The sequence below is a fragment of the Nelumbo lutea genome, chromosome 3, assembly GCF_056320005.1.
Source record: "Nelumbo lutea isolate HS-2025 chromosome 3, American lotus-T2T, whole genome shotgun sequence".
NCBI classification, from domain to species: domain Eukaryota; kingdom Viridiplantae; phylum Streptophyta; class Magnoliopsida; order Proteales; family Nelumbonaceae; genus Nelumbo; species Nelumbo lutea.
The window spans coordinates 68,105,656-68,133,556 of record NC_142686.1 but is presented as its reverse complement, the minus strand read 5'-3'; the positions used below and the strand labels follow the sequence as shown (position 1 = coordinate 68,133,556).

General features: G+C 39.8%; 1 protein-coding gene across 2 annotated transcripts; it reads right to left on the bottom strand.

Moving 5' to 3' along the window:
• Positions 1-703: 703 nt before the first annotated feature.
• On the bottom strand, positions 704-27,603 carry VAR3 (zinc finger (Ran-binding) family protein). 2 transcript variants are annotated; one of them, XM_088979059.1, is made up of 6 exons: positions 26,770-27,603; positions 26,558-26,675; positions 14,338-14,621; positions 2,508-2,606; positions 924-2,407; positions 704-791 (listed from the first exon to the last, which is right to left on the bottom strand). In XM_088979059.1, the coding sequence occupies exons 1-5, from the start codon at positions 27,222-27,224 to the stop codon at positions 931-933; spliced, it is 2,433 nt and encodes an 810-aa protein (XP_088835185.1). In that variant the 5' UTR covers positions 27,225-27,603; the 3' UTR covers positions 704-791; positions 924-930. The 2 variants fall into 2 exon arrangements, with proteins under 2 accessions (XP_088835185.1, XP_088835184.1); XM_088979058.1 differs by having other exon boundaries at positions 704-2,407.
• Between the last annotated feature and the right edge of the window lie 298 nt (positions 27,604-27,901).

Below are 27,901 nucleotides of genomic sequence, written 5' to 3'. Positions count from 1 at the left end.
ATGGGTGCACAAAACGCGGACTAGATTATCTGAGACCGTCTCACACCCTCGGTAGTAGTGGCAAGGTTTTAAAAACCAGACTGGACACGGAACTGGGGACTGATTTCCTGGTCGAACAGTCCGACCATCCAGTTCAAATAGACAGCCCGTTCTGACTTAAAAAAATAAAAAATAAGATAAAATACCAGCAAAAAATTGTTGTTTGGGTCAACCGGTCAACCACCCAGGTCAGCATATCACTGACCAAATCAACGGTTATTTTGGCCAAAAAGCAGTTTTAGGGTGAAATGAAAGTGGTTACCTGATCAATTCCCGGGTCAACTAGTCCAACTGTTCAGTCCAATTTGGTTTTCAAAACCATGGTTGCAGGAGTTTCTTCACCCGCCTCCCACACTTATCAGTTACACTAATAGAGCTTGTAATATGTTTGCATCATCATGTAATTCTATACATACATGGTCCACACCTCCATAACAAGAGAAAGAAGAGGAGAAAGGGAGAAGAAAAAAAAGGGGAGGAACTCAAGAAGACTCTAAACAGAGAAAAAACCTGACTAAAGAACAAATAGATTATCGCTTAAAAACAATGCTTCTTAAAACAAATACATAAACATTTCTTGGTTGAATGTATTTTTTGTATCTGAAAGACAAACTGAAAAAAAATATATATATTTCTTAAATGTGCTTTAAAGAACATGTTTTCATTTGGTGAATTCGTCATTCGTAGATCATATAATTACTGTAGTCTTCCAATCATGTTCACATCAATAATCCAAAATCCGATATGTATCCCTACAACAAAATTTCCATACATCAAGCCTTTAGATGTATTATTTTTCAGGGCTCCGTTTGGAAAGAAAATGAATAATGCATTCTAAGCAGATAACGTAATAGGGCAAAATCATTCAAGTATAACAACACTACCAATATTTCAGCTCGCATCATCCTCCTTCACTGGATCAGAGTTAATAATTGGAAGATTCCTTCTGTATTGAGGAGATGTCAACCTTCTCTCTAACGGTGTCTTCCTTTTGCTCACAACAAACCTGTTTACCCCTTTCCTCATTGGCATTATCTCTGGGAAGTCTTCATCGGGGATATTGCTCAGCTCGGAGATGTCCTTGATCTGTTGGACCCGCCTGAACCATCTCTGTTCTTTTGCCTCTTGTGACATGTCAAGTGGATCTGGTTCAGTTACACAAGACCCCTCCAAACTCTTTCCCAAAACTCCCCTGGTCAAACTATCTCTATAATTCGGGGGATCCTCAAGCGGCTGTGCTGGGTTGTCTGTCAAATTCGTGGATCCTTCTGTGCCATTCCTCCAAGATCCACTATTCCAACTTTCTCTACCACCAGTTCGCGGATTACCAGGTAGTTGTGTTGAGTTTCCTGTGGTTGCAGCCCCACAAACAGTATCTGTCTTCCTCTCACTGAAGCTCTTCTTTGGAAGGTCCGCATTCCAATTCCCTCCACTAGTCTGTCGGTTATCAATCCATTTCTCAGATTTAGAGGTTTCCCAATCATGGGGAGAAGCACTGCTATCACTCAACTTCTCAGATGGATTTGAAATATTCCCAGCTGCAGAAGCAACAGTGGACTTTCCACTCACAGTCTTACCCGCCAAAGCTCCAGTGTGCGTGTCCTTTTTAGCAAAGTAATCAGGTGGAAAAGGGACAAATGGGACAAAGTTAGTATTACTTGATTGTTCCTTAGCCATACCCCTCCTGTATGGGGGGGTTAATGAACTGTCGTTCTTTTTGGGTAAGAATGAACTGTCCTTACTGACCACAAATTGGTTCTCCCCTTTATGCTTCGGCATGATCTCTGGGAAGTTTCTGTCTGACATTGCACTCGGCAAACCTGTAGAATGATGCAGTTCGGAAACCTTCTTAAACCACCTTTCAGATTTTTCTTCTTCTTTATCACCCTTGCTCTCGGTCTGGTTTGTTAGCTTTACAGAAAGCAGCAGATTATCATCTGATTTACTGGACTTGGTGCTTTCAGGAACCAAACCTGTCTGAAAACCATCACCCTCAGGAGTTCCTTCATTACCTAAGTTCCTTCGGTGTTGAGCATTTGCCAACCTACGTTCTAGAGGTGTCTTTCTCGTGCTTACAACAAATCTGTTGACTCCTTTCCGCAAAGGCATGATTTCTGGAAAATTTTCATCAGCTGTGGCAGCACCAAGGTCAGAGGTGTTGTCGAGCTGAGAGACATTACTGAACCATCTTTCTGCCTTCTCATCACCTGTAGCCAGCTTGCTCTCAATATCAGCCTTTTTAAGGTTAGTCCCACCGCCATAGCCCAAACCAGACCTGGGGCCAGTGGTGCCAAATGATATCTCTTCAGGGCGCTTGCAGTCACACCTTAGGCATACTATATTCCGCCCATAATTAAAGAAAGCACATCTGACAGATGGAATAGTCAGTAAGAAGATTGAGCGAGGCAAAACAAAAACTGTGGAAGGGGGAACAATTGAAGTATGAGAGGGACAAAGTCTTAGCTTACTGAGGACACTCCCACTCCCCACCAGTCAGCTGCCTCTTTGGTCTTGCCTCGTTGCATTCTAGGCATTTCATGTTTCTTGCAAAGTTCATGAAACTGCACCTGAAAGATGGAAAATGCAGGTACTACTTATCAGAGAATACATTTAGGCCATAAGTGAGTACTGAATGTGAAAAATAAAAATCAACTAATGAGCCAAAAGCAACATTAAATAAGAAATGTTGAAATTCTACCTATGTTGATCTTAAAATGAACTGATGTGCATAAGAAAAAATAAAAATTTCAAGAAAAGTTACTTAGAAAAGGTAAAGAAGCACCCTTACTATTTCAAATGCCATTTCTTTCTCCAAATTTGTGATATGGCACTCATGACATAATGAAGGATGTTCTTTGGCAAGCACCAATTGTCATTGAAAAAGACTAAATGAGTGGCTGAGGATACAGGTAAGACAAGTTTGAGAGGACCTATGGTTGAAAACCTAGAATTTGGCCATCCTAAAACCATGGGCTACAACTGTTTCAGCTCAGCTGTCTCCAATAGTTATATGAACTCAGCCTGAGTCGGGCTTGCATTGAAACCCTTGAAAACCACTTGATTTTTAAAAAACTAACACCTGGAGAACCACTTGGTTAAAAGAATATTTTTTTATCAGCAACAGGAAATCTTATTAATAAGAGAAAATCAATACAGATTATAGGTAGCCCCGACTACCCCAAACAACTTAACAGAAACAGCAAAAAAGCATAAATTTTTTTCTCTTTTCAGCTTTCAAAGTCGCCCAGAAGGACTGTTCTCTGCTAACCCCTTGCTTTGCTAGTTGATCCACCGGACTATTGGCTGACATTGGGGTCTAATGGAATAATAGCTGCATATCCCATGCAATTCTCAGCTTTTTGACTTCGTTTCTGACGTACCAGGGAGTCTTTTCAGTTCGGTTCAACCAGCTCTGGATTACTTTTGAATCTCCTTCCACAATCAACTTCCTTGCCCCTAGTCCCCCAGTTTTTGTAACCCACACAGCACTGCCTTTTAACTCTGCTGTTGTAGGGTTCCCTTCCCCAATAGGCCCTGAAAACAGGCCTGAGATAGCTCCACTTTCATTTCTTATAACTCCGATTCCAGAGGGACCTGGATTTCCAAAGCTACTACCATCAAAGTTGAGTTTCAATAAGCCATTCTCAGGTAGGTCCCAGATTCTATGTATTTTTCTTTTGAAGATGAAGCCGCAATTGTGCCCCACTCCCTTCTTATATTGTCAAAGGTGAAGTCTCAGAACAATTTCAGTGATTTTACCCAATGAATCACCTTCACCATAATACCTTCTATCAAGAGTTCTTTGGTTCTCCTCTTCTCTTCAGTGTGGCCACTCATTAGACAAACATCCTAAATCCCCCGCCCACAGATCTAATTCCTCCCTTCTTATATTGTCAAAGGTGAAGTCTGAGAACAATTTCAGTGATTTTACCCAATGAATCACCTTCACCATAATACCTTCTATCAACAGTTCTTTAGTTCTCCTTTTCTCTTCAGTGTGGCCACTCATTAGACAAACATCCTAAATCCCCCGCCCACAGATCTAATTCCTCCTGCTCCAAATTGACACCAGCCACCACACTTATTTAAATTAACCCTTAAATTTGTTACTTTCTCAAAAAGACTCGCCAACATCCTAACATTCCTGGCTTCTAGACCCATCTTCATGTTCACAAAAGATGATAATGTCATCTGCAAACTGTAGGTGAGTTACCACTACCCTATATCTTCCCATCTTCCACCCCTTTAACAGTCCCACTTCATCGGATTTTGAGATTAACCTGCTGAACACTTCTGCTATAGGAGTGAATAAGGGGGATAGAGGATCTCCTTGCCTTAGACCCCTAACGGCTCCAAAAAAAATCCTTCACCACCCCATTCACCAAAACTGAGAAATGGCAGGATTGCAAGCACCCTGTTATCCATTTACACCACTTAGCACCAAAACCACATTTCACCAGAGCTTCAAGTAGGAACTTCCAATCTACAAAATCATAAGTTTCTTCAAATCCAATTTACACACCACACCCTTCTTTCCAGATCTCTTAAAAGCTTCAACACATTCCTTGGTAATTGGTATCTGGTCCGAGATTTACCTATCCTGAATGAAAGCCCCTTGGAACTGAGAGATGATTGAAGGGAGAACCTTTTTTAACCGCAAAGATAGGACTTCGGCTAAAATCTTGTAGAGACTAGTTACCAAACTGATTGGTCTAAAGTCCTTGGAATGGCAGGCTCCTAATTTCTTAGGGATTAAAGCAATGAATGTAGCATTAACACCTATCCATAGAAAAGATGGCTTCCTTGACCTCTTCCCTATCAAATCTTCTCTCTAGTTCCCTCTTCAAAGAAAATTCCTAAGTTGGCCATTCCAAGCCTTCTAATTTCCATCTTCTTTGTACTTGCTTTCTATAGATAGATTTAAAGTAGTCCACAAATGCCTTTGCAATTTCCTCCTCATGTGTGATAGTTCCATTCTCAGTTTCTAGCAATGAAATGAAGTTCTTTCTACTTCCATTTGCAATCTCCCCCCCCCCCCCTTTAATCCATTTCATTCTTGATTTTTACTTCCTGGTCATCTCCTCCCTCAAGAGAGTGATTTCCAGCTCCCTTTTCAGTAATATCCTTTCTTTCCTCTCCCCTTTTGTCAGCTGTCCTTATTCCTCCTTCCTATCAAACTCTTGAATTTGGCGAATCAGATATGATTTTTTCTCTTCAATTCCTCCAAAGTGATTCAAATTCCACTCCTTGATTTTCTCTTTTAAGTTTTGAAGCTTCCTATGGAACTTAATCCCTACCCATTCAACCTAGGACTCATCTTGTCCTCCTCCACTTGTTCCTTGATAGAGACAAATTGGCCAGTGATCCAAGGTTAACCTAGGCAGGACTTTACAAAAACTGAAAATTTGCCAGTCAATTCCTCCAAATACACCACTTTTTCTCCATTCCAAAGGGTAATTATACCCCCTGAAGCACCCCAAGAGGGGGCCTGAACCCTCTTGGGGACCAACTTGAGAACCTAGTGGACCTATTTTCATTTGAGTGGTCAGCCCACCACTAGTGCTGCTCACATGACTCCTTATTGATCGCGTGGCAGATCCATTTCCAAGTTGGCTAACAATGACTCAAAGTGCTCAACACTTGGATCTAAAACTTGGCCCACCCCTCCCACTTACTTTTCTTGTATGCAACCTGTAGAGAACATTGATGTGGGCCCCACAGCTGTGGTCTCACTCTGTCTGTAGGGTAGAATATATCTAGTCACAGCTGTGGTTATTTTGCTATTCTGTTATTTCTAGTTTTAGTTTTATATTGTTCGTTATTTGTTAGCAGTTATGATGTAAACACCAAGGGCAGATATGTCCTTTCATGTAACTAGCATAACCTATATATTAACTTGAAGTGGCGGCAGCAGAATATTGGCATTCTGTTCTTCTCCTCGAAATCTGTGTTCTACTGCTCTTTCACCACTCTTTCTTCTACTTCTTCACTTTTCTTCTCATCGAACCTGAAATCTCTTAGTGCTCAAGACTGAATAGCAGTCTTGAAAACCTACATGGTATCAGAGCCAAGTTAGGGTTTTTCATGTGAGTCTAATACCAGCCAACCACATGAGAATTTCCTAGGACAGAAAGCTGAAAAGGAGGAGTTCGCAGACTGATTCTTGGAGATCGCCAGGGGTGCTAGCAGCTGTTGGAAACTTGCTAGGGTTGCAGAGTGTTGGTAGTCAGAAAGGACCAGAGAAGACTAGGGTTCAGGTAACCCTAGAAGGCAGTGAACTATTTTTTCCTTGTAAGTTGTCTACTTTTTAAGAGAAGCTCTATCAGAGAAGATAGGTTGGACCTATCTGGAGGGGAAGGCTGAACCATTCTAGTTCTTTCTCTCTTCGATTCACTAGGGTTTTACTGCAAACCCTGGCCGAACTGTGTTTCTCTCTACTCTAGGGTTTGAAAGTGATCCGCGGCAAGCCCTAGTGTTTGACTGAACCCTATGATCTACCTAGAGCTACTCTTAAGTTTATTGGTAGGTCCGATCAGATTCTAGGGTTTCTTATTAACCCTACTGCAAGCTCATCTATACAGTTTGGACTGTGCGACTGAATTGCTTCCTTTCAGGACTGATTAAAACCCTACTGCATGCTCATCTATATAGTTTGGACTGTGCGACTGAATTGCTTCCTTTCAGGACTGATTAAAACCCTAACTTTCCCTAGCATATCAGTTTTTTTTTAAGGATGTTCTTAGAGTTCTAAGGGAGTAGAGATCTACGGACAGCTACTGCTGTGTTGGCTAGTTGGTTTCAGATCAGAATTATTTCGGTTTTGTACACATATTTGTGCACATACACTGAAGATACAGATCAGGGCCTATACTGTTTTGATTGTGATTGGTGATTCAAGTGTTGTTTTGAGACTTGACAGAAATGGAGTCTAAAATTCAAGCAGAAGGCAGGCTTGGGAACATCAGTTATGGTGGTATTTCTGAGATGGGCGGTCAGATTACGACCGTAAAGTTTGATGGATCAAACTATTTGGAATGGGCCCAATCAGCCATGATGGCTATTGGTGGAAGAGGTAAATTAGGGTACCTCCTGGGAGATATGAAAGAACCTTCCAACGGAGACCTGACATATACCAAGTGGATGCAAGAAAACTACTTGGTTATGACATGGCTGTGTAATTCTATGCAACCTCATATTAGCCGGAATTATTTGTGGGCAAAGACAACTAAGGAGATATGGGACGTTATGAAAGAAACTTACTCCCAACCCCTTAATGTTGCCAGAGCATATGAATTGAAATGTGAAGTGAACACCCTTAAACAAGGAGAGAAACCGGTGTCGGTCTACTTCTCTACCTTGAAGTCCCTATGGCACGAGATTGATCACTTAGAGACTCTTGAGTGGGAGAGTCCCAAAGATGCTCAGACTCATAGAAAGCACATCGAGACAAATAGAGTGTTTGAGTTCCTGGCGGGACTGAACTCAGAATATGATATTGTGAGGTAGTAGATTTTGACTAGAGACAGTGTGACTCTCTCTCAGGCTTACTCATTTGCACACAGTGAAGAGACCAGAAGGAAGGTTATGATGCAACCCACATCAGCCTTTGTAGCGGCTACACCAAAATCAGAGGGTGATTCAGAGAAGGACAGGAGGAAGGAAAACAAGAAAGATGTAGTATGTGAACATTGTAAGAAACCCAAACATACAAAAGAGACATGTTGGAAACTGCATCCCCACTTGGTTCCTGCGAAGTTAAGAAACAAGAAGGGCACTGCTCATGTAGCCATGAACACTGATTCAGCATCCTCCTCTGGCACAAAAGGAACATCTTTGGAGACCTTAGCTGCAGTTCGAGCTGCCCTAATACAGCTAGAAAAGGAGGTTGGAAATTCAGCTCAGCCACCGCAGCCTCCATCAGCCCCTGTCACATCTGCCTTCGCCCATTAGGTACTCGAGCTTCAGCCTATCATGCCTCAGCTCCAGGTACTACTGAACCTTGTTGGGTAATAGACTTAGGTGCATCTGATCACATGACTAGCTTGCCTTCATTGTTTACTACTTACCATTTGTCTTCTGGTAGGGATAAGGTATCTATTGCTGATGGCTCCCTGGTTCCTATTTCTGGGAACGGTGACATCAAGCTTTCAGATACTATCTCCCTATCATCTGTTTTGCATGTTCCTAAGCTTGATACTAACCTTCTTTCAATCAGTAGTATTACCAAGCATATGAACTGCTCAGTAACCTTCTTCCTTGACCGATGTGTTTTTCAGGACTTGGAGACGCAGAAGGTGATTGGGACTGGCCGTGAGACGAATGGGATCTATCTGCTCAGGGAGCGGTTCCGTCAGGGAGAGTCAGTAGAGAAGTTGTCTTTTGCTTCTCAAAGTGTGAGTCCGGTTATGCTTTGGCATAACCGATTAGGTCATTTGTCTTTTCGATCTTCATAGAGTTTGTTTCCTACTTTATTTGAGTCTATTGAGTTGTCTCAGCTACAGTGTGAAAGTTGTGAGTTTGCTAAGCATTGTAGAAAGCCTTATTTATTGAGTAATAAAAGGAGTGATAATTCTTTTGATATTGTGCATACTGACATTTGGGGGCCTTATCATATCCCTTCCATGGGTGGGTACAGATACTTTTTGTTATTTGTTGATGACCATACCCGTTTTTCTTGGGTTTATCTCATGCGTTCACAAGATGAGGTACCTTCCCTGACCCAAAATTTTCACCAAATGATCCTAACCCAGTTTGATGCCAAGATCAAAGTTCTCAGATCTGATAACGCAAAGGAATACTTTGCTAAATCATTAACATCTTATCTTCTTCATCATGGGGTTATCCACCAGAGCTCTTGCCCTCATACACCTCAGCAAAATGGAGTTGTCAAGAGGAAGAATAGGCACATTTTGGAAGTGGCTAGAAGCCTCATGTTTACTTCCAATGTCCCTAATCGCTTCTGGGGAGATGCTATCCTCACGGCAGTATACCTTATTGATCAGGTCCCCTCCAGGGTCCTTGATATGCGATCTCCTTTTTCGCTTCTACACCCATGTGAGGACTTGTTTTCTATTCCCCTTAAGACATTCGGTTGCACTTGCTTTGTTCATCTTCTCGGACCCCATCCCTCCAAGTTCGAACCCAAAGCCTCCAAATGCATCTTCCTTGGTTATGCACAAAATCAAAAGGGTTATTGATGTTATGATCCTGTCTCCGGGAGGAAGTTTGTCTCCATGGATGTCACTTTCTTTGAGAGGACACCCTATTATCCTCGGGTTGCCCCTCATGGGGAGAGTAGTGAGAGTGGGGGTTTGAGTTCTTGTCTTCAGGGAGAGAGTAGTGAGAGTGGGTTGGGTGATGAGAGCTGCAATGGTGAGGGTGGTCAGAGGGATCAGGAGTTGAGGGTTTATCACAGGCAGTGCAAGCAAGTTGATCCTGATCATCAATAGTCCAGACCAGCTCCAATCTCATCTGCAGCTCCAAGTCCAGATACTTCAGTCCTAGAGCCCACAGAGACATCCCCTACAGATGATCTTGACCTTCCAATTGCAGTCCGTAAAGGGAAACAACATTGTACCACATCCACAGCCCACTGTATTTCCCATTTTTTATCCTATGATCGCCTATCTCCTACCTACAGGTCCTACCTTAGCTCCATTTCCAATGTCCCTATTCCAAGAACAGTGCAAGAAGCCCTATCCGTCCCTGAATGGAAAGATGCAATCCAAGTTGAGATGGATGCCCTATTGAAAAACAACACCCGAGAGGTAGTTGATTTGCCAAAAGGAAAGAAATCAGTTGGATGCAGATGGGTATTTACAGTGAAGCATAATGCAGATGGATCTATTGAGAGTTATAAAGCTCGGTTAGTTGCAAGAGGGTTTACACAGACTTATGGCATAGATTACTTGGAGACATTTGCACCGGTAGCCAAGATGACTACTATTCGAGTTCTATTGTCCCTTGCAGCAAGTCACACTTGGCCTTTATACCAAATGGACGTGAAAAATGCCTTTATGAATGGAGATCTGCAGGAAGAAGTTTACATGCGATTGCCTCCTGGATTCTATGATGCAGAGAGAGGTAAGAAGGTCTGCCAGGTCAACAAGGCTTTGTATGGTTTGAAACAGTCACCTAGGGCTTGGTTCGATGGATTCAGACTAGCACTTGTGAAATTTGGATATGTACAGGCCCAGTCAGATCATACCCTATTCATCAAGAGGGTGGAGTCCTCTTTGACACTACTGGCCATATATGTTGATGATATTGTGGTCACAGGGAATGATAGCCATGAGATTCAGTCTCTTAAATAGCTTCTTCACCAAGAATTTGAGGTGAAGGACCTTGGTGTACTCCGGTATTTTTTGGGTATTGAGGTTGCTAAATCCAAACAGAGGATCTTTATATCTCAGAGGAAATATGTCCTAGACCTGTTGGCAGAAACTGGAAAATTAGGTGTCAAGCCTGCAAATACACCAATTGAACAGAATCACAGGATTAGTGCCGAGAGTGGGGAGCTTCTTGAAGACAAAGTTATGTTCTAGCAACTGGTAGGAAAGCTCCTATATCTCTGCCTTACTCGACCAGATATTACTTATGTTGTTAGTGTTGTCAGCCAATACATGCATTCTCCTAAAACCACACATCTTCTTGCGGCAGAAAGAATCTTAGCCTACTTGAAGAGATGCCCAGGTAGGGGTATACTTTCAAGAACAACAATCACATGAAGGTGGAGGTCTATACTGATGCATATTGGGCTCGGAGTGTTGATGACAGAAGGCCTACCTCAGGATATTGTGCCCTTGTGGGAGGAAACCTTGTCTCCTGGAGAAGTAAGAAACAAAGTGTTGTCTCCCGGTCAAGTGCTGAAACAGAATACAGGTCCATGGCCAATGGAGTGGCTGAAATCCTATGGCTAAGATCTCTACTTGAGGAGTTGGGTATTGAGTATGAGAAGCCCCTGATGCTGTACTGTGATAATCAAGCCGCCATTAATATAGCACAATCCAGTACAGCATGACAGAACCAAACACATTGAAGTTGACCGCCATTTTGTGCGAGAGAGGGTCTCATCTCAAGAAGTATGCCTCCCTTACATCACATCCAGTATGCAACTAGCAAACATCCTCGCTAAAGCCGTATCAAGAAAGAAGCTAGAGGCAGATCTATCCAAGTTGGGAACGATGAACATATACTCCCAAGTTGAGGGGGAGTGTAGAGAACATTGATGTGGGCCCCACAGCTGTGGTCCCACTCTGTCCGTAGGGTAGAATGTATCTAGTCACAGCTGTGGTTATTTTGCTATTCTGTTATTTCTAGTTTCAGTTTTATATTGTTTGTTATCTGTTAGCAGTTATGATGTAAACACCAAGGGAAGATATGTCCTTTCATGTAACTAGCATAACCTATATATATTAACTTAAAGTGGCGGCGGCAGAATATTGACATTCTGTTCTCCTCAAAATCTGTGTTCTACTGCTCTTTCACCACTCTTTCTTCTACTTCTTCACTTTTCTTCTCATTGAACCTGAAATCTTAGTGCTCAAGACTGAATAGCAGTCTTGAAAACCTACACAACCATATGCCCCCTCATAGGTGTAATGATTCCTACCCTGACTTACCAACTGTGTAAAAGATTTTTTTTTTAAGATATATCATTTGTGCAAAATATATAAACCCGGCCATCTGATTTTCATTGCACTGCTGAGATGAGTTAATCTTGCTGGCATGTGATGCATCTTCTTCTCCCCACCCTGCTTTCCAGTTCATATTGGTATAAGTTCCTCTACCCTTTACTTCCTCCTCCCAAAAGGACATGTGGCCTTTCAAGTACCATGTCACTATCTTACTCCTTGCCCCCTCCTTTCAACAGCTCTTCTTTGACAGAGGTAACTAGCCAGACATTGAAGGATAGACCATTTGACTGCACCTTCACCAATCTTCATATTAATTTTGGTTTAGATCCAACAATCTTAATAATCACCGTTCAGGGATTGCTCATGTCAAAGGACTCTAGCACACCTCCACACAACAAAGCAAAGGTTTCAAGAGTCCCTTCCAACCACAAGTGGAACGGCAGACCTACTATCATTATTGTGATGTTGCCACTTGCCACTTGAAAACAGGGGAGCCACCTTATCGGAGACCATCTAGAGATCAGGCATTGCCCAGCCCCTGTTTCTCTCATGGTTGCTGCCATTTGCGAATCTAACTCGAACACGTCCAACAAGGCTTTGTTCTTCCCAAATGGTGTGATCATTACAGCTCCTTTAATGCCTAGGTTCACATGAACATCATCTCTTATTTTGCCCCAGTTGCTAATTTCTTGCTTGGCTGTAATAACACATTTGTGCCCCCATGCATTCTTTCTGCTGTTCAGGGATGGCTTAGCTGTTTCAGCATTGCAAGCCATCACCAAACTAGCTTTCTCTGTACCTTCTATTTCTGTTTTTGGTTTTTCCAACTCCTTTTGATTTACCTGTTGGCCAATATTAATAGTACGACCCTCTCAACTTCCAGCTTCCTCTGCTCAGGTACTCCTGGATCACAAGCAAGACTCCCAACCCGCTTCCCTTCTCCCTTCTGCAAAGCAGACTGGCTGTTTTTCTTTTTCAAAGTGTTCCTGTAGCTCTAGGAAAAAAAATCTTTACTGTTTCTTCTTCTATCTACAATGTTCCTTCTTCCTTTTGTCACACGTGTTCACAATCACAAAATCTCTTTATGTAGATCACACCTTCAAAATCCTCTTTAAAACCACGAGTCGCATTTCAAAACAGTTGCACTTTTCAACTCCCTTATCTTCAACACCAATGTTTCATTTATCGATGTCTATTTTATAACTATAATCTCAAAAAAATAAGAACATAAAAGTATTTTATAACACAACATACAAAACTGCTCGGTGATTAATTGAGAGGCATGCCTCCAAGAGTGCCTTGTTGCCCAGGCATCACCTTGACAACTATGCCACCGATAAGATACGTATTGGCCGATACGGTCTGATACATGACGAAATTTTGAACCTTGGCCACAGGAATGAAGTGCTACATTCGCTAAATCTGATTTTTTCTCTCAGCACTTTCAGCCACATATACTACTCTCTCAACTGCATTAGCACAAGTAGGCCACCTTTTCAATAATACCTCCTATGCATTTATACTTGGGTATCGGTGCCATGTCCAACCAGTGCTTCCTTGAGAGAAGAACAACTTTATATGGCATTGGCATAATGTTCCTTGGCTTTGGGTATGCCGCTTGCTAAGTATATTTGAGAGGAAGGAATTTCAAACAACTCCACAATATCTTCTCAGGGTGTTGTTGATAAAACCACATCATGGAACTTCTATTAGGATTGAGACACCAGTGTTACTCCAAGTTTTAAGATAAATTAAGAATCTATAGGTTAGTAGTTTAAGGGCATTGTCAAAGGACCAGAATATGATATACTCAAAACAAGTTTTGCAGTTCACAGAGTGGTATAAGTTGACGAGATTTATTGGTAGCCATGAAGATTTTAGATCAAATAATAGATGGAAGGATAGGGAATTAATGGCTGTGTAAAGGGGTTTCCAATCTAAGAATTCAGAAAGAATATGTTAAGGGTGATAACCTTACTGTCCCATCTTTTGTTTTCTAGTTAACTTTACTTCCACTGGCCCAAGAAACCACCAACATGTTGGCAGAAATCTATGACATCCATCAGATTCCTGATTCTTAAAGAGGTGTGTACCATCAAACTAGCCAAATTTAGTTTAATATTCTACTTTTCTTGTGCTATTTATGAGATAGATAACGAAACCTTAATCATTAATCCAGACTCCTATTCCATACCATGTTCAAACATTAAAAATAAAAAAAAATAAAAAAATAAACAGATACAAGTTCCAGAATAATACAATTGTGTCAAATTTCTATGAATGGGAATTTTTGATAGTAAGATCCAAGTTACAAAAAGTGAATTAAACATAAGTTGGCTAAACTAGCAAGAGTTATAGCATATGGTAAGACACGAATATTCAACATTGCAAGCAGAAAGTGGAACAATGGTTTTATATGATGCTAAATGAAAAACCTTAGAGAACAAAATAAAAGAGAAGATGAAATGGAGGTAGCTATCTGACATAGTAACATAAGAATACTTAGCATACATGAAACTAAAGCCATTTGACATAACAACATCAAGTGGAGGAGCCACTTCATGCAGTAAGACAGAATATGTTGCAAAATGGAAAGATTTATAAGAAGAATTGATTACTTATAGTTGTTTGGCATAGATGGTGGGCTGAATCTACTACTTACTTTGGACAAAGCCAATCACCTCTCTTCATTTCAGTATTTTGCCCAAGAGGCCTTGTGGTCTGCCTGTACCCATTTGAGAACTGCCGAGTAGTTGACCCAGAAAGGTCTGATTCTTGAACAGCTCCGCTCAAATTAGCCAACTCTTTTAACAGATTACGGACAGATGATTCAACAGCATGTCTATTATTGAGATTGTTCCCATCTGAACCAGCAAGAGGATTGCATGCATAGCTCAACAGAAACCGCATCAGGTCAACCATGTTTGCTCTCTCAATTTCCAACTCCTAAAATTTTACAGACTTCAGAAGCAGTTCAAACAACTTATCCTTATGTGTAATAATTAAGGACAACATAAAAACAGTTCAAGCTGAATAGGATTACAAAAAAAACCAAAACTCCTAAATTAGTAATACAATAATTCTCTGGTGTTATAAAATTCACCAAAAAGGTTCAGATGGGAAAGAGGAAAACATGGAGCAGCAATGGTAAAAAGCACCTTTCTTTTCCTTTTACAGTTTACTTGTGGTTTCTTTTTTTACTCTCTTCTCAATCTTCTTTTCTGTGTATGGTTTCATGTATGTTTGCCTTGGGTGCCCCAGGAGGGGGGTCAGGGTTGCAGGTTAGTGATGAAGAAAAGCTTCCAATGGTCCAACCCCCCTCCCCCTCAAAAAAAAAATAAAAAACAAAAATTTAAAAATAGAAAAGGAACACCAATAATGCTGTCAATGGGTCAGGCCAGTGTAGACCCAGTCCCAAGCTGGTAATCATGCCTAAACCAGACTCTATAGGGTGTGTAATAACAGACCCGGAACCAATCTGATTATTAACTGGGACTACTGAGTCTGACCTGATAAAATCCAAATACAAAGGATAGCTATATTTTTAACCTGTAATTTGACAATAAACTACTTGTCTGTTTATTTTATCAGTAACAAAAAATTAATTCATTAAATTAGAGAAGAAATATACAAGAGGTTGTTAAAAAAAATCAAACCAAAAAAGCCATCCCACATTTACAAATGAACCCAAAACATGGATTGTCTCTGAATTCCTTGTTTAGCTAGGCTGTCTACCATGCTGTTTGCAGATCTTCTAATCCATCTTAATTGGATAAGCATATCTATAGAAAGTTGTTTGAAGCACCTGAATTCATTCCTTAGCTGCCAAATTACCCCTTCCCACTTTTTCAGCCAACCCACTACTATTTTTGAATCCCCTCCAATGATTAGTCTCTCAATTCCCATTTCTTTAGCCTTCTCCACCCCATAAACTGTAACCAATAATTCTGATCTCACCACATCACCTTGCTGAACTGAACCTGAATACAGTGCTAGGATGTTTCCATTTTCTTCTCTAATTAACCCACCAATAGCCGATGGGCTAGGATTACCCATACAACCACCATCAAAATTCAATTTCTTCCAACCAGCACATGGAGGTGTCCAGACCACTGTTATTCTTTGTTTTCTAGACAACGAAGCAGCAATTGAACCCCACGAGTTGAGAAAATTTTCAACCTTAAACTCTGCAAAGAGCTTTAAGGTTTTGACCCAATGAGCCACCCTTAGGGTTATTACTTCTGATTACAGCTTCCTTACTTCTTTCCTTGTCTTCAAAGATTCTTCAATTCCTTTCTTCCCAACGTGTCCAAACCACTACTGCTCTAGTGCATCTCCCCAAAATCCTGCCTCTTCTTTTCAAACATGTAAAATTAGGTGAGCTAAATAGTCCCTCCAAGCTATCAGGGAGGCGCCATCTGCAACCAAAGAGAGGAAAACCACTCCAAAATAGAGAGAGCAAGAGGACAAGAAACTAAGAGGTGAAAAGCAGTCTCAACAAATAACTTACATAAGAAACACCAACTTAGGGACAAACACCAGTTTGTTTTTTTCCTCTGAAGCAAATTACAATTATTAATGGAGCCATGAAACAGTTCCCAATACAAAGCATTGATTTTAGGAGGAATGGGGCAAAACCATATTTCCTTCACAGCGAAAGAAGAAGAGTGGGGAGAGGCTACAAGAGAGTACATGAAGGACTTACATGAGTATGAGCCAGATTGATCAAGGGCCCACACTCTAGAATCTGAACCACTATCCCCCAGGACCACTGAGTTCAATAAGCTAAGCAAAGCAGTAATACTGGGAATTTCAGACTCTTTAAGGTTCCTAGTAAGGCCCAAGTTCCAATCTAGACCTGATTGGAAAGAGGAGCTAACAAATTCAGACACAGGTTTTCCTTTGAGGCTAGAGAAGTTCAAAGATTGACAGAAAGGCCTCAGTTAAAGGGGAATCCCCAATCCAAGTAACTTCCCAGAACCTTATTTGCTGACCCAAAGCCAAGTCATACCTGATATGAGTGAGGAACACAGGAAGAATGTCATGGATAGCCTTCCAAGGAGCAACCAAAGTAGCTCTGTGCAAGCAGCCCACCATCCCACCCATTGTTTGATAGTCCATGGATACTTGTTATAACTCTATTCCACAACTTCTCGTTTTTCTCCAAAATCTCCAAAGCCATTTACCCAACAAAGTTGTATTCTTCAACCTTATGGGGACCCAAATCCTAATAGTTAGAGTTGGCTGTAGAGGGGCAGTGTGATCATTTTACTTTATGTTAAAGGTGTGATGTAAAATCTGTTATATCCTGGTTAAGTGATGTGTCCCAAACATAAATAAGGGCACAATAGTCTTTATGCTTGAGATTAGAAATCCATAAATTTACCTGGCCGACTAGAGAGACAGTTCTCTAGTTTGAACAAGTCTTTACTTCTATTCCTTCTCTTCTCTTCTCTTTGTTCTAATCTTTCACTCTTCTTTCTATTTCTTCATTACTCTATAACTAAAACCTATACAGAACTGAATTTTATCACTAATAAAATATTAATAAATTAATAATAACAAACAAAGATATTAATTATTAAATATAATAATAAAAAGTATAAATAAAAAAATTAATACAATATAATTAAAGTAATAACAAAATAATAATAATAACAAAACATTATTAAGTAAATAATAAAATATAATGAATGTAATAATAAGATAATAATAATAATAATAAGAGTATATTAATCATTAAAATATTAATAAAACATTCATCAACTCATAATAGTATAATAAAATACTAATAAATTAATAATAAAAAGCAAACATATTATTTATCTAATAATAATTAAGTACAAATAAAATATTAATATACTATATATATAGTAATAATAAAATACTAACATATTATTTATTAAATAATAAATAAAAATAATAGAACACTAATAAGATAATAAGAAAATAATAAATTATTAATAAAATATAATATAAAAATACTATTAAAGTACTAATAATACAATAACATATTAATAAAATATTCATAAACTAATGATAAATACTAAGATATTAATTATTAATTACTAATAAAATAATAAAAAGCAAAATTATTATTTATTAACCAATAATAATAATTAAGTAGAAAATAAATGTTAACATAATATCACTAAAGTAATAATATAATACTATAATCAATTAATTTTAAAATAATAAAAAATAATATAAATTAATAAGCTAATAAGAAAATAATAATAAAATATAATAAGATAATAATATTTTAATAAAATATAGTAACAAAAATATTATTAATGTAATAACAAAAAATGATATATTAATAAATTATATATTCATAAAATATTAATAAAGTAACAAATAAATTAATAAATAAGCTAATACAAAATTAAATAATTCAGTTGATTCTGATTCCAACTCCCAATGAACCAAACAGCAACAATCGGAATACGATTCAAATTCCAGATTGAACCAAACAAGCATCAAGAATAGGTCATTCTGGTTTCGATTCCAAGGGATTTCGATTCCAATTCCAATTCCGGTCATATTAGCAAACCAAATGGACTCTAATTGTTCTTTCTTCCCTTCCCCAGGCTCACATAGAAAATCTATCATAATCTTTTCAATTCTTCTAACCACTGCTTGGGGCATCCTAAAAACCGACATGTAGTACATTGTAAGGTTTGCTAGAGAGGACTTGATCAAAGTAATCCTCCCTCCCAACAAAATATAGTTCCTCTTCCAGCTTGCTAGCCTCTTCTCAAACCTTTCCACCATTGGGGTCCAAAAACAAGTCACTCTAGGGTTGCCACCTAAGGGTAAACCTAAGTCGTTCAGGGGCCAACTTCCTCTTTCACAACCCAAGGATTCTACCATTGCTCTTAGCATTATCTTCCAAATTGATACCAGCCAACAGACATTTAGACCAATTAATTTTCAAATTGAAAATCCTCTCTCAGAGTTTCACAACTAGCTTCAGATTTTCCATCCCTTCTCTGCAATCCCCATCACAGAAAACAAGAATGTCTTCTGAAAACTGCAAATGGGATACCAGAACTTTGTCTCTTCCTATTACCCAGCCCTTAAACAACTGCAAATGAGATACCAAAGTAAAGAGAAATGGGGAGAGTGGATCGCCTTGTTTGAACCCTTGAAGTCCTTCAAAAAAATCAACTACCAAGCCATTAACAATAATAGAATAGTGACTTGTTTGCAAGCACCCTCCAATCCATTTACACCATAAATTCCCGAAACCACATCTTCTCATAATCTCCATCAAGAAACCCCAAACCACTATATAATAGGCTTTCTCCAAATCCAATTTGATTGTTACTCCCTTTTTAACCTTTTTTGGGCTTTCGGGCATTCATTAGCAATTAAGATTTGGTCAATTATTTGTCCATCCTGAATGGAGGCCCCTTGAAAGTGGGAGATGAGAAAGGGCAGCACCTTTTTAAGCCTCAAAGATAAAACCTTGGCCACAATCTTATAGATGTTGGTCACTAGGCTTATAGGTCTAAAGTCCCCTAACTAGGAAGCTTCTGTATTCTTTGGGATCAAGGCTAAGAAGGTGTTCATTCCTTCCCAGGCTGATTATTCCCCTTCTATGGAACTCCCTAAAAACTACAATCAAATCAGCTTTAATTATCTCCCAACAATCCTGATAGAAAGCCATTGTGAAACCGTCAGGCCTAGGAGCCTTAGATCTATCCAGAGAGAAATTTGCTTCCTTAATTTCTTCCTCCTCAAACCTTTTTTCCAAAAGCTCCATTTGAGTCTCTTCCAAACAGGCCCAATCAATCCCATCTAAAGACCACCTCTCATTAATTGGCCTACGATAAATTTACCTGAAATTATATACAAAAGGCCTTTGCAATTTCACTTTGATCTGTGGTCTCAGTACCAACCACCACTAAGAAGGATATTGAGTTCTTCCTCTCCTACCAGTGGCTAAAGCATGGAAAAATTAAGTATTTCCATCACCTTCCTTAATCAACTTCTCTCTAAATTTCTGCTTCACGCTTATCTCCTCTGTTAACAAAGTAGCCTCTAAATCCTTCTTCAAAGACCATCTTCTTTCCCTTATGGTAGGATCTAGGGTACCTTGCAACTCCTTCCTATCAATTTCCTCAATTTGTGAGATTAGACTGGTTTTTTCTCTTCCAGTCTTCCAAAAATCACTTTGTTCCATTCTTTGATTTCCCCTTTCATGAATTGCAACTTCTTCAGAAACTTCTCAACTTTTTCCTTAAAATCCAGATGGATAAGCCACATATTCTCAAATCTGAAGAGACTTGGACCTCTAGCCGTAGACCTCTTACACAAGCAAATTGGCCAGTGATCTAATGTGATTCTAGGTAAAGTTCTTCCCATCAAACCTGTCCAATACTCTACCCAATCCAACAATAATAGGAATTTGTCCAGTCTAGAGCAAATAGGGTTTGCTTGAAGATTGGACCAAGTAAAAGAAGAATGACCAAGAGGGAAATCACTTAGTTCAAAGGCCTCAATAAAGTTATTGAATTTCCTCGTACCTGAAGTAACCCTTTGTCTCCCTCCATTTGATTCATCCACAAATCTAGTGACATTGAAATCTCCCCCTAGACACCATGGTCCTTCCCGCAAGCCTCTAATCTCTGCTAATTCTTCCCACTTTGTGTTCTTTTCCCTATAAGAATTTGGGCCAGACACATTGGTGAGAGCTTTATTGTCACAATATTGTGGCATAGGTTTGTTAACTACAAAACCCAGCTCTCCTAACAAGTTTTTTATCCACATGATTTCAAAAACACCATGAGACATAGCCATGTATTCTGCTTTAACACTGGGTCTAGTCACTACACTTTGCTTCTTACTTCTCTAGGTGACTAAGTTTCCTCCCACAAAGGTACAATACCCACTGGTAGATTTTTTGTAATCAGTTGCCCCTACCCAATCAGCATCAGTATACACCACCTTCAAATGCCCATGTTTTTTGAATAGCAAACCAGCTCCTAGGAACTTCTTGAGGTATCTAAGGATCCTTTCTACAGCTTCAAAGTGAGTTGTCTTAGGGTTATGCATGAACTGACTAAGGACACCCACTGCATAAGCAATATCAAGTATAGTCATAGACAAATATAAGAGTCTCCCTACAATTCTCTGGAACTTCTTCACATCTTTCAAAAACTCCCCCTGACCGTCTCCCAACTGATGTCTGGTTCAATGGGTGAATCAACCCCATCTGTTGTACACCTAAGTGAAACTTACTAAACCAGGCCCAAAGTGATTGTTTCAGCCCATATAATGATTTTTTTAACCTGCACACCTTCTGCTCACTACCTTAGGCACAAAAACCTAGAGATTGAGTCATGTAAACCTCCTCCTCTAGGTCACCATTCAAGAATGCATTTTTAATATCCAACTGGTGAAGTTCCCTATCAAGATTAGCTACCAATGAAAGGAGGATTCTGATCAAATTCATCTTGGCTACTGGAGCAAAGGTCTTTGGCCACCAATCTGACTCTGTACCTTTCTACTAAACCATCAGCCCTATACCCACTTGCATCCCACTGGTTCCTTTCCTTCAGGAAGATCCACCAACTCCCAGGTGCCATTTTGTACAAGACATTAATTTCTTCCTTCATTGCATCCATCCATTTAGGTTTAGATAAAGCTTCTACCATATTCTTAGGAACAAAAATACTGCCAACAGAAGAAAGGAACACACGAATATGAAGGTGAAATATGATCATAGGACACAAAGTGAGAGATAGGGGGATTAGTAGTACAAGATCTAACACCCTTTCTCTTAGCAATAGGAACATCAAGATCATTAATAACAGGGGGATCACAATCAAGAGGTTCAGGAATATCAATGGGAACAAGTGTACCTGATTGACAAGGAGGAATATGCCTCTAAAGAGTCTAATGATGTTAATTGCACAGTTTTAGGTTCCATAGCTCTTGAACTCTACTAGCTCTTATGGCAGCGAAGAAAGACACAAAATGAAGGAGGATCAAGAAGCGAAGGTAATTGAGTCTAAGCTTAGGTATGTTTCTTCTCCTCAACCTTACTCTCCCCCTAAGGAGAAACCGAGAAAAAATGTTAACTCTCAAAGGAACCGTCCATGGAGACATAGTACTTGCGTGAGACAGGATCATAGCAACGGTAACCCATTTGAGATAAAGGGTAACCAAGAAACACACAGGGAATGGCATGAGGATCAAGCTTAACACAAGTAGGAGACAAATCATGAACAGAGCAACGACACCCAAAAACACGCATTGGAATAGGGGCCAGAGGAGCCGTAGGAAACAAAAGTTGATGTAGAGCCTTATACTCTAGCAACCGAAATGGCATACGATTGATGATATATGTAGCACACATAACAAAATCCATCCAAAAGCGTTTTGAAACATTCATATGGAGTAATAAACCACGAGCTACTTCGAGAAGATGACGATTTTTTCTTTCAGCAACACCGTTTTGTTAGGGTGTCCTAGCACAAGAGCTCCGATGAAGAGATCCACACAAAGCAAAGAACTCTGTGAAATCACTATGAAAGTACTCCTTTGTGTTCTCCGACTGGAAGGTATTAAATTCTATTGGCAATACTAACAAACTATATTTTGGTCAGAAGTGGAGGAATTGGATGAAAGTTTGTGTTACCACCCCTTGCTTCTCAATCCTTGTTAATGGGGCAGCTGAAGGCAAGTTTAGAAGTTCGAGAAGGCTTATATAAGGTGACCCTCTATCACCTTTGTTGTTTTTGTTATTCATGGAAGGGTTGAGCAAGTTGATAGAGAGAGCTTCATAACTAGGTCAGATTGTTGATTTCAAGGTCTGTCCTGGTGGTTCAAGAATCTCTTTGTTGCAGTATGCCAATGATACTCTATTTTTTTGTGAGGCTTCTTCGGACCAGGTTCTTAATCTCCGTTTTCTACTCTGCTGGTTTGAAGTGGTTTCAGGTTTTAAAGTCAACTTCTCTAAGAGTGAGATGCTGCCAGTTGGGAACATTCTGAACCTTCAAGATATGGCTGATGTGTTAGGGTGCAAAACAAGCAGTTTTCCTTCCTTGTCGTATCTTGGCCTTCCCTCAGGGGCAAAGAGTAACTCAGGTAGTACCGGGAACCCTATTCTAGAGAGAGTTGACAGGAAACTAGATTCTTGGAAAGCTAGATATATTTCCAAAGGGGCTAAGCTGGTTTTAGTAAAGAGTGTTTTAGCCAGCCTGCCGGCTTACTTCATGTCTCTTTTTTTATTGCCTCCTGAGGTGGCTTTGAAAATTGAAGAGAAAAAAAAAAAAAAGATGAGGGATTTCCTGTGGCTAGGGTGGAAGGATTACTCTAAGTACCACTTGATAAATTGGGATGAGATTTGCAAACCTAACTCTCAAGGTGGGCTTGGGATTAGGAAGGTTAAACAGTTCAATTTAGCGCTTTTGGGAAGCTGGTTCTAGAGATTCTTAAATCAACCTCATGAATCATGGAGAGTTTTAATTGCTGAAAAATATGGTTTCAATGATAACGGATGGGATGCAGGCCGGTCACAGCAGTCCTATGGGTGTAGCATCTAGAAAGGCATTTACAAAGCTTACTCTCATTTCATCAAAGGTATTTCCTACAAAGTTGGGAATGGTAGAAGACTGAAATTCTGGATGGACCCTCAGTGTGGTGACTTCTCATTAAAAGAGGTTTACTGTTGTGTTTGCTGTTGCTGAAGACACCCTGAGTTCTGTTGCAGATTGCTTTGCACAGGAGGGTGATACTCTAGTCTAGGCTCCTGCTTTTAGAAGAAATTTTAATGGTTGGGAGTTGGATCAGGTGGTAGAACTGTTTTCCTTGCTTCAAGCTCAACATCCAGACCTGCATTCCGAGGATGCTAGATGCTGGTCGTGGACAAATTCTGGGTGCTTTACCATCAAATCTTTCCATCTAGGGCTACTGGGAAGCAATAGTCAGCCTTTCCCTTCCAAAGCCATTTGGAAAGTTTCAGCTCCCTTGAAAGTCAAATTCTTCTTGTGGGTGGTTGCAAAAGAGAAGTGCCTCACCAAGGAAATACTGATAAGGAAGGGTTTCAGTCTGTTAGATGTGACTTGTCCTCTTTGTAATTTGGTACCCGAATTGGCAAATCATCTCTTCATTCACTGCAGCTTCTCTTCAGTGGTGTGGCAGCATTTTCTTAGAGCTGTAAATCTGAGTTGGTGCTTGCCAGAATCAGTTTCCTCCTTGTTATATGGGTGGCGAGTCCAAGGAATGTCCAAAGAAGGGAAGTGTGGTATCTTATTCCCACTGCAGTCATGTGGGTGATCTGGTTAGAAAGGAACAACAGGATTTTTGAGCAGAAAGCCAAGTCTGAGGCTGGGGTAATTAATTTTGTAGTGGAAGAACTGAGGAGTTGGCTGTATATTTCTGATGTTTTCAAAGATGTGTTTTGTTCCGGTTCTTTTTTGAGGGTGAATTCTTTTGGGGAGCTTTAATGCAGTTTTTGTACAGCCTCTTCTACAGAACTTTACACTGTTGATAGTCAATATAATACTTTACCTTTTCAGGAAAAAAAACTCTCTATTGGGGATCTCATAAATCATTGACATGGGATAAAATCAATTAGGTAGCAGAGACAGATGTTATTAGAAGGCAATTGTCCATGTTGTTATGTGGAACATACGGGAAGAATGAAACGAGAATTTTTAAAACAACTCATCCTCCTTGGAGTCACCCAATGGCCATATTCATACTTTGCTCAACTCTTGGATGGTAAACAGCAGCCTTTTGCTGGGGAAAAAAACTGGTGACTTGCAGAGAAATTAGGTAGAGTTATTATACATTTCTCCTGCTAGTAGCCAGCCTACCATCCCTCTCTAGGTAGAAATATGACTTTATCCTGAAATTTGATGGAAGCTTCAGAAGGCCTCAGGATGTCAACCCCCCCCCCAGCAAAAGCTGGAATTGGTGGCCTCCTACATAGATCTAATGGTGACTTACTGTGGGCTTTTGGTTGCCTCACCTCAGCCTTGGATGCAACAGATGCTGAGATCTGTCCTCTACTGGAATGTCTTAGAATTGCCAGAAAGCAGCAGACTACTTCCTTAGCAGTGGAAGGGGACAAGAGTTGCCATTAGTTGGGCCATTGATCAAGTTTCTGGACCTAGGAAGCTCTCCCACCTTCTGCTAGAAATCCATGAGTTAGTTTCTTCTATCAACTGGAGTCTGGAGCTTTAGATGGATCCAAAGAACTGAATAAGGTTGCAGACAGTTTGGCTAGATCTGGTTCAAGAAGGGAATATTTTGTACAGTGCAAATACATAGCCAAATGCTTAATGTTGGCTTTGCTCGTTTTTGCATTCAAGGCCTTTAATTTTGTACATATTTTTTAGGTATAGCCCTCTTTTGTTTAACGAAATTATTATCTTTCTTCAAAAAACATGTTTAACAAGCCATATGAGATTGTATCAGGAGTGGCTCATAGTGCAAAGGAGAGAGCTTCAATCAAGCAATTTCCCTCCAATAAAAGTGTAAGAATAGTTATTAGGAGGTTTAAACCTTAAATTGTACTTGTCCCACCCAGACCTTGGATAATCTATGTCTAGAAAGGATTGGGTTTTTTAAGGGATTGTCACATCACAGACAGAGATCAGGTTTTAATAACCTGAATCTGTTGAGATATTCTCCCCAGGATATATCATACGAACAAGAAAATAATAGAGATTTTAGAGGTCAAAGTGGTTTTAATCTCTAAATCTTTTGAACTTGACTAAAGAGCCAAAAAAAAAGGTGTAGTGTAGGACCACAAGCAGATCATATTTAATCTGATTCTAGTCCAAATTCCAATTCACTTAAGTTTTGGATATCCGTTAAGCCATAATTGGATCAAATTATGCTGATTTTATAAATATTAAGTGGGATTCAGGATTTAAATAAAGTTATTTCTATTTTAATTTATATCATGCTGATTGTACACATTTTTTATTAGCAACTTTATACAGACTTGGCATCATGATCTTTTCTTTCCACCTTTCCTAAAACAATTAAACCATCTCCAATGATAACAAATTGCATTTTGGATAAGGGCTCTTTTCAATAATATGACCTAATTACTGTCCCAAAAGAGACAGAGTCACCTCCACATGAAGCAAGTCTCTGCCCCCCCCACCTCCCATCTGGAAAAACAAGCTCTTCCATCTTACCCCTCTTTCTCCCATTCCATTTTTTTCTCTCCCCATCTCCTGCCCTACCCCACGTTGTCTCTTCACAGGGTGCAAAAGATTTGGAATGGAGTTATCTTCAGTAGGGTTCAGTGATAGATACCAACCATTACCAACATGTTGCCATCCTTACCAGAGGGTATTAATGCCACATATCTCAAGGAAAAACTGCATTACACAGTTTAGCCAAATTCAAGCATGAAATGGTTCTAGTTTTTTGGGACCCTATAAACAGAGAAGCAAGAAATAATAGCTATTATACATGGAACCATAACAAGTTTTTGCAATAATCACGTGTTATGCAATTCAAATATGCATTAGTCAATCTAAATAAGAGGTAGATATAGCCTGCATTTGGCATTCCTTAATTTAAAGACTTATCTCCTTTTCGCAATTAAAAACTCAATGTTCATAGGGGCATTTTAACAGCAAAGGGAGATAAGTTCTTAAAATAAGGAATGTCAAATGCAGCAATAGTATTTTCATCAAAAAAAAATGTAAAAGTTTCTTCAAGAAATCTAAATGCTTTTGATGCCGTTGATAAACAAAGATACTTCATTTTCTGCCAGTTGAAAAAGAAACTGTAATGCCCAGTAACGTTCAGCAACCAAAGTTACAAGCTTATAGCGTGGGGTAAACATTGGAGGGGGAAAATCACTTATAACAGCTTCACGAGAATGTATTAATCAATTGTCTTACATCGCTTCCGCTCCTGCCTAGGAATGACCTCATCCGCCTTGCCGACTCCAGTGAGTTTTTGAACAGAAACGGTGATCCATTTTCAACAATAACCTCGATATCCTTCCTAGAAAGCGACCTGCAGTTACGAGACCAAAATATCAAGGCTTAGAGAGGGAGAGAGAGGGAGGGAGGGAGGGAGAGAGAGAGAGAGAGAGAGAGAGAGAGAGAACCCTAAAATATCCGGCTTGTCACGAGCAAAAGAGAGACATGCATTGGCAGCTCGTACGAACTCCTCCGGCAGGTCTTCAAACACCGAAAACTCATCTTTATTGCTGTTTGCAAGTGAAGAACTCTGGCAATCAAAGTAGCCCCTGTCCTTGAGATTCTCCACCAGCTTCGACCACTCCAGCCAAGGATGAGAAACCCTATAACTCGAGAACCCTACTGATTCGTCAGCATAATCGTCTCTTATACTACTGGTTTGCGTGTGAATTTGTTCAGAAACCTTGATTGGAGACGCCAACCGAGGGCGAGAGTTCGAAGACAACCTGCTATGGTGACCTGAGGAAGAGAAGCAAGCAATAGAAACCCTCGCGTAGCGAGCGAGGCGGAGAGTTGAAGGGCCGGAACAGAGGAAGGGAAATGGAGTGCTAAGCAGCATGATGAACTTAGAAGCGCTGCCCATCACTGCCGGATAAGTATTCAGTGATAACTGGAACAAATCGCCAAAACCACGTTCTTAGAAGCGCTTCCACCCGTTGTGTGTACTGTGTAGTACACTTCTTATTTCAAAGAAAGGACGCCACTTCAAAAGAAAAAAAATCTCCAGCTAATGAATATAAAAGGGAAAATCAGTATTCCAACTTTAAGAAAAGGGTAAATTTCTTAAATGATAAGCTAATTGATTAAGTATTTGATTACTGTGCATTAACATCCATTAATATTCCTTCAAAATTCATTCACTTGTGACAAATAATTTTTAATTCAATTTTACCCTTATCGTTTTCTTCCTTTAAGTAGCAACAAAATTGAAAGCATATACAATGCAAAGAAGAGATCACAACATCCTCAAAGTGATCATAAAGTTCCTCCTTATCATGCAAAAGCATGGATACATTGGTGAGTTCGAACTCGAGTATGTTTGTGACCATTGGGCTCGAAAAATTATGGTTGAACAAGTGTGGTGTTATTAGTCCTCATTTTGACTTTGGTGTTTAGGATACAGTTGGGGTACATTGTGCTGACCAAGTGGCATCATGGATCATGAAAAGGTTAGGAGAAAGAATATAGGCAGCAAAGTACTTGGTTTCTTTTACTAGGCCATGAAGGCAATGAATCAATTATTTTTAAGTCTTAGTTTGG